This window comes from Alosa sapidissima, chromosome 14 (genome assembly GCF_018492685.1).
Source record: "Alosa sapidissima isolate fAloSap1 chromosome 14, fAloSap1.pri, whole genome shotgun sequence".
Lineage (NCBI taxonomy): Eukaryota > Metazoa > Chordata > Actinopteri > Clupeiformes > Clupeidae > Alosa > Alosa sapidissima.
The window spans coordinates 11,601,483-11,607,987 of NC_055970.1; the positions used below are offsets into that span (position 1 = coordinate 11,601,483).

Here is a 6,505-nt window from a genome sequence, read left to right on the forward strand (position 1 = left end):
GGTGTGGTTGGTCGTGGTAGTGGGGGATGTGTGCATATGCTGGGGGCCTGGGGCGATGGGTGGCACGCAGGTCCTCTTCTTTTCATTCCGGTCATCAATTTCATCCCTGATAATCATATCTGTAATCATCCTGGACGCAAATCATCCTTAGCCTTTCTGTTATTAATGTTATGTTGTGTTATGTTTGTGGAAGCCAAGTCAATGTGATGTCTTGTTAAGTTACAGTATGTGTTTATGTACATCTGTTATGTACATCTGTTATGTACATCTGTTTGTCGTATGTAGCATTCATGTGCATGTCGTAGTGATGCATTTTCTGTAATGTCAATGATGTTTGCAAATAAATAAAAAAAATAAAAAAATAAAAAACATTGGACATTTTATTAAGACAACCCTTACATTGGACATTTTATTAAGACAACCCTTGAAAGTTACATTTGAAATACAAACATTGAAATGCCACACTCTCCTCTTTGAATAGATTAACTAAACAAAACAAATGGGAGAATTTGTGTTTTCATAAAAGAGCTCTTACCCTAGAAGACTTGAGTCATTTGAACACATTTGCCATGGTCCTCAGGAAAATACCCCCTCCCACCCCACACTAAACAAACACACAGAGTGAAAGTTAGTGATTAGATATATGGATATTTCTGAGTTTAATGATGCCCCCATCCCTTAACACTCTCACACACACACACACACACACACTTACACACCCTCAGGATGAAGAAACAGATTAATTACAGTGTTCCTAACAACACAAGACCAAAGAGAGAAATATTAAGAGTAGATGAAATATAAACTTATGTGAGAAGAATGATTAAAACCACAGAGAAAGTAAGAGATGTACAGTCCGCTTACATAGAACCCTTCACAGAACAGAAAGTAGAAATACTTATGTGAGGGGGAATATTTTCTGTGTGGGGGAAGGTGTCTGTTACTGTGTGACACTTGGAGCAGAAATGCACAGTAGACTGATGATGGAAGACAGTGGTGTGTGATAGAATCATGAAGATGACAAATCAAAACAACACATCCACCATCACAGGACTGAAATATATCATGCTTTTTCTTGCACACAGCACATATTTTTTGGTGCATTGAACATGAAGATTTTAAATATTCACACAGCATATATACCATACTGGGTAAATACATTGGGTAAACAATATGGATTTTTGTGTGGGAGGATCTTCGCCTACTGTGAACCCTATATCCATGAGAAAGACAGTCATTGATCTGTAGGAGAACACATAAATGTGCCAAGCCCCCCCCCCGGTCCCACACACACATTACCTGCATTTCATTACTGCCACGAAGTTGAGGAGCCATTATGTGTGATTGACAGCTGCTGCATGGCCACACAAGGAGGCTACTTTGATTTCATCTTTTTGGCCTTACAGGGTATGAATGGTAAATGAATGGTTACTATGGCCAATTCTTTTTTTTTCATTCATAGGTGTCCCATTATTCAGAACTAATAGTCACCCCACCAGCCAATCAGAGAAGAGAAGTTCTTCTCTCTGGGTGATAACAGTTTGTAAAGGTTGGGTGAAGTCAGAAATAATGTTAGGAATACCTGATCAATTTGATTTGATCAAAATGATTTCAAAGTTAACACAAAGTTTACGGCCGTTATGATATTAGAGTTGGAAACATTTCCCAATTATGACAGCCCAGACTCTCTTCACAAAGTGAAAGGGTCTGGTATTACCAGGCTAATTCAAATGTAGGCTCATACGTTTGAGTCTTTGCATGTGTGCATGTCTGTGTGTGCGTTCATTTGTGTGCGACAGTCTCACAACAATTCATCAGAGTTGCACAGCAGGCTCTGCTCTCCTCTCTCTCCTTCCTTCCTTTGCTCCTGCGTTCGACTCGCGTCTCGGTCTGTCAGCTGCCTGCAGCTGAGCGTCGTGACGTGGGTGGTACTCTCCATCTCCACGGTGACGGCGGGCCTGCTCCGGCGCAGCGGCAGCGAGAAGAGGCCGTAGATGAGCGGGTCTAGGCAGGCGTTGAGCAGGCCGAACAAGAAGAGGAGGTGGGTCAGCGAGTCCGACACGGCCTCCACCAGGCCCTCCGGGCTGAACCAGTACCACAGGCCCAGCAGGTAGTAGGGCGTCCAGCACACGATGAAGGAGCTGACGATGACGATGCTCATCTTCAGCGTGCGCATGCGAGCCTTGGGGATGATGTTGTTGTTGGAACGACGCAAGCGGATCTCATTGGCTGATGCTGGGGAGCACACAAACAATGCAATTTCCTGTCTGATGTCAGCAAGTCTCACAAAAACTGACTGATCTCTTCATGACATACACGTAGACATAGAGCATGTACGTCAGCATTCTGAAAATATTCCTTTCTCCAACAGTTATGTCTCTTCCTTGTATTGTCCCAGTTCCGATAATAGCTCTATCAACAATGTGCCTGGTCTACTTCTAAGCAAACACGTGACCCTGTACTGTCTAAAGGACTCCTCTAAAACCACCACTCATTTTTCACTTTCAAGTGTTCAGTTCAGCCTATGGTCAATGGCTAGTATCTACTACTTTCACAACAGTGTGTGTTAGCCTGTTAGGCTTGCCTTTTAGGCGGGGATCACATTAGCCAGCGGCAAGCGGCAGGTTTCCTATTGTTCTCTATTGTTCGGCAGCGGAACGGTGGCAATGCTGGCGTAAAGCTAGCGTTGAACAAGCTGAGCGTTGAACTTGGTTCAACTTTCAAAGCGCAACGCGAGCATATTCAGTTGACAAACCGTTTGTGTTGCTTAGGAACTAGACAAAACTTATTATGGTCTGAGCGTTGCGTTACGTTTGCCGCTGCCACTTGTCGCTGCCGCTGGCTGATGTGATCCCCGCCTTAGGGTTCAGTATGGTTTAGAACAAGGATGTCAAAGTAGGTGTATCAACACTTTTGACCAGTAGTGTACATTTACTCTTTTATGGCTTTTATAAACTACTGTTACCTTGTAGAGCAAAACTAGAAACTGAAAACTATGAATTAACAGACGTGGGATAAGAGTAATGTAGTAAACAAAAAAGAGTAAACAAAGCTGTTCGTTTACATGTTTTATATTTTAGGCTCTTCAAAGCAGCAACTTCTGCTATGATGACAGCATTTCATACTCTTGCCATGATGGGAATGGTTTTCTAACAGTCCTGAAGGAGTTCCCATACATGTTGTAATGTTAGACACTGGGAATGGTTTTCTAACAGTCCTGAAGGAGTTTCCATACATGTTGCACGGGAACTTTTTTGCTTACTACCTAACACCTAAAAGAGTATGTGTTTCAAATCTTTTGACTGGTAGTGTACTCCTTTACTGCACCCACTTATGAGCAAACAAGGCATATAGGTTTATCATGTACTGCTGTCATATACTGCTCTTTCTTTCTTGAAATACCCTACCTTCCATGTCAGTCTTTATCTTTTTCACTGGTCCCTGGGCCAAATCTTTGGCCCTCCTGGTTTAGAACCATTTTGTAGTGCTGCTTGAACTGTCCACTAAATGTTATTCAGTGTGGAGTAAGCCACAGCTTTACAGTGATATTTGGGGCATGGCACTCACAACTGTCTCCCAGCATGCCGCGGGAGATCTCCAGTAGGATGCGTGTGTAGCAGCTGACCATGATGAGCAGCGGCAGCAGGAAGAGGAAGCAGAACGTGAACATGTTGTAGAGCGTCTCCTGCCATTGCTGCTGGAAGCTGCCGTGCGTCATGCACTGCGTGAAGTGCGCCGGGGATGTGATGGTCACCTGATGAAAGAGGAAAGCCTGGAGGAGGGAGAGAGAGAGTAGGTGTTGGGTTGGAGAGGAGGTCATCTGGGTCAATCAGTCATCTTCAGTTAGGCTGACAATGAACTTGCGTGGGAGTGTGACCGAATGGATTTATGGTTATGGTATTTGGCAGACACTTTTGTCCAAAGCAACTTACAGTACATTAGTTAAAGATAATAGTTTTAAATAAAGTTGACAAGCCTATTAAGCATAATAATAATAACAACAACAACAAATATCAACAATGAAAATCATGAGTTTCCATATCAACAGAACCCCTAAACATTCAGAACCATACTCCTGTAAGAGAATTAACTAATTGTGTGCAAGGTGAACAGATAAGTCTTTAAACAGTTTGGAAGAGGACTGAGATGCTTTAACCAGTCCCATCTGATAAAGGGGTTAATTATACTAGAGAAGTGTATGGCTTTAGTAAAAATTGGCTTCTATCTATGTGCTGTACATTTTTAAATATTTAAGTCCTAGAATAGTAGGCTATAAATAGAGAAAGTAGACACACCCAAAGCAAAAAATGTATACCTATGAATGAGCAGGCATGCAACAGACATCGAAGAATGAAACATGATGCGCTTGGTTAGCTCTATCTCACCTGAGGCAGTGATAGAACAGCACTTAATGTCCATGCCACCGTCAGCTGGATTGTGTTCCTCCTCCTGGCTTTGTTGATGGCTAAGGGATTCAGTATGGCAGACTGCCTGTCCAGACTTATCACCACGGTAACAAACGCGCAGGAATACATGGCCATCAGCTTGAGAAACATCAACAGTCGACATGCAAAGTCTCCCGCCAGCCACTGCACCGTCAAATTCCATGCAGCATCCAGCGGCATCACGATAAACGTCACCAGCAGGTCTGCCACGCTCAGGTTCAACATTAACAGGCGCACGTGCGACTTGCGACGGCCGCCGTAGGCACTGCAGATCACCGCGAAGTTGCAGATTCCAGAGACGGCGCACAGGATAAAGGTGATGGTGACACGAACTTTTGCCGCGGTGCTGAAGATGGGCAAAGTGAGCTGTGTGCCCAGGCTGCGGTTACAGGTGTGTGAGGGGAAATCGCAGCTCATGTTCCACTCCGAGTCATACGTCTGGTACAGCAAAGGCATAGGCATAGTCTCTGGTGATCCTTATCTGGTAGATTTCTTAGGAAATGTTTGTCTGGTGTCCTGCGCTTGTTCTTTGCGGTACGGGGATACTAAAGCAAATATGGGTTTGAAAGAATGCCTGATTTACTCGCAGAGGATGAGCCCCATGTTGGCTACTTCAACACACAAGTGAAAAATAACAGCTGGAAATGTCATCTTTAAAGCCAAAATTAGATTGTTGGAAAATTGGAATATGGAAGTTGGCGATTTTATAGTAAACCATCTAAATCCCCTTTCTGCCTTAGTTGTTGGGAATAATTTAAATCCAAATTAATCTCACTGAGCATACAGTCAAATAAAATAGATTTACGTTTCTGGATGTATTCTCTAATTGCGACTGATTATTTTATCAGTCAGCGGATATATGAACAATTCCGCGCCTGTATGAATTACTCCGTGCGTAAATGCATTTTGTAGCGTTCACAAGCCCATTAAAGTTCGGATTTAGCTCTCTCGATGGAAACTTTTAAGTCATATGACTTGGATAATACTTTGTAGAATGTCAAGTGCAATGAAGATAATGTACAGTGACATACCTGAGTTGTCTGGCCATCGGAGCTATTGGAGTCAAATTTTCGTCTGTGCCTCCGCTCTGAAAATAAAGCTTGTCTCACACGATAGAGTCTATAAACCTTTCAGTATGCCATCATGATGACGCAAACGTGAGTGACCAATGTGTGTGTGTGTGTGTGTACAGACAGAGAATAGACCAATGTGTGGAGTTTTATGGTGATAAAAGTTGTGTGATAACATTAGCATCAAAGTGTGCTAGTTCGATTAAATTGATTAAATGTTGTATGTGCTTGTGTGTATGTGTAATGGTCATGAATGGTCCATAAAAAGTAAAGGACAATCTGATCTGGGACTCACTGGTCAACCTTGCACTGCATCTCCGTGACAACATGCCCCTAGTATTAGTTTCTCTCGCTCTGTGTGTGTGTGTGTCTGTGTGAAGAAAGGGTCATTTTGACCAGATCAATGCCCTTTGCATAACCAATCACCCCATCCAATTCTTTACATTTGTAAACAGGCCTACGTCATTCTGCCTCAAACCGAGCCCGTCAGACCGGTTCACACCAACTCCCACTGAACATTTTTCACATTTACACATGCACACGTGTAAAAGAAAGGATGGCTGAAAAGGGGCCAGTGTTTTTGCAGCACCTGACGTCATTTTATGGCAGAGATCAAAAAAGAGGGGCAGATGCAGGAATCCTGCTGGTACTGCTGCTGCCTGCTGCTGTGTCACCTTTATCAGATGAACCCAAGACTACATATTCACCTCCACTCCCATCAGGTTATGGAGCACACACACACACACACACACACACAAAAGACACAAATGACACTCGCCACTGAAGCTTGCCACTCACACTAACAAGTCTTGCACACACAGACAGACACTAACAGACATGCATGCACAAAGTGTGCCAGTGCCTGTTTATTTCAGTGTGTAAGAAGCAAACTTATTTCATTTCTGGAAGAGAACAAAGTGTACATTTTATGTTCATTTGGAAACTGAATTTATGTAATAGTACATAACTTGTGTATAAGTATAGTATAAG

At 43.0% G+C, this 6,505-nt stretch overlaps 1 protein-coding gene across 3 annotated transcripts; it reads right to left on the reverse strand.

Annotated features, from left to right (window-relative positions):
• Positions 1–429: 429 nt before the first annotated feature.
• LOC121682350 (putative gonadotropin-releasing hormone II receptor) lies at positions 430–5,525 on the reverse strand. 3 transcript variants are annotated; one of them, XM_042062460.1, is made up of 4 exons: positions 5,477–5,525; positions 4,386–4,990; positions 3,568–3,772; positions 430–2,235 (listed from the first exon to the last, which is right to left on the reverse strand). In XM_042062460.1, exons 2-4 carry the CDS (start codon positions 4,905–4,907, stop codon positions 1,802–1,804), a joined length of 1,161 nt encoding a protein of 386 aa, XP_041918394.1. In that variant the 5' UTR covers positions 4,908–4,990; positions 5,477–5,525; the 3' UTR covers positions 430–1,801. The 3 variants fall into 3 exon arrangements, with proteins under 3 accessions (XP_041918394.1, XP_041918395.1, XP_041918393.1); XM_042062461.1 differs by having other exon boundaries at positions 4,386–4,883; positions 5,477–5,518; XM_042062459.1 differs by having other exon boundaries at positions 4,386–5,516.
• Between the last annotated feature and the right edge of the window lie 980 nt (positions 5,526–6,505).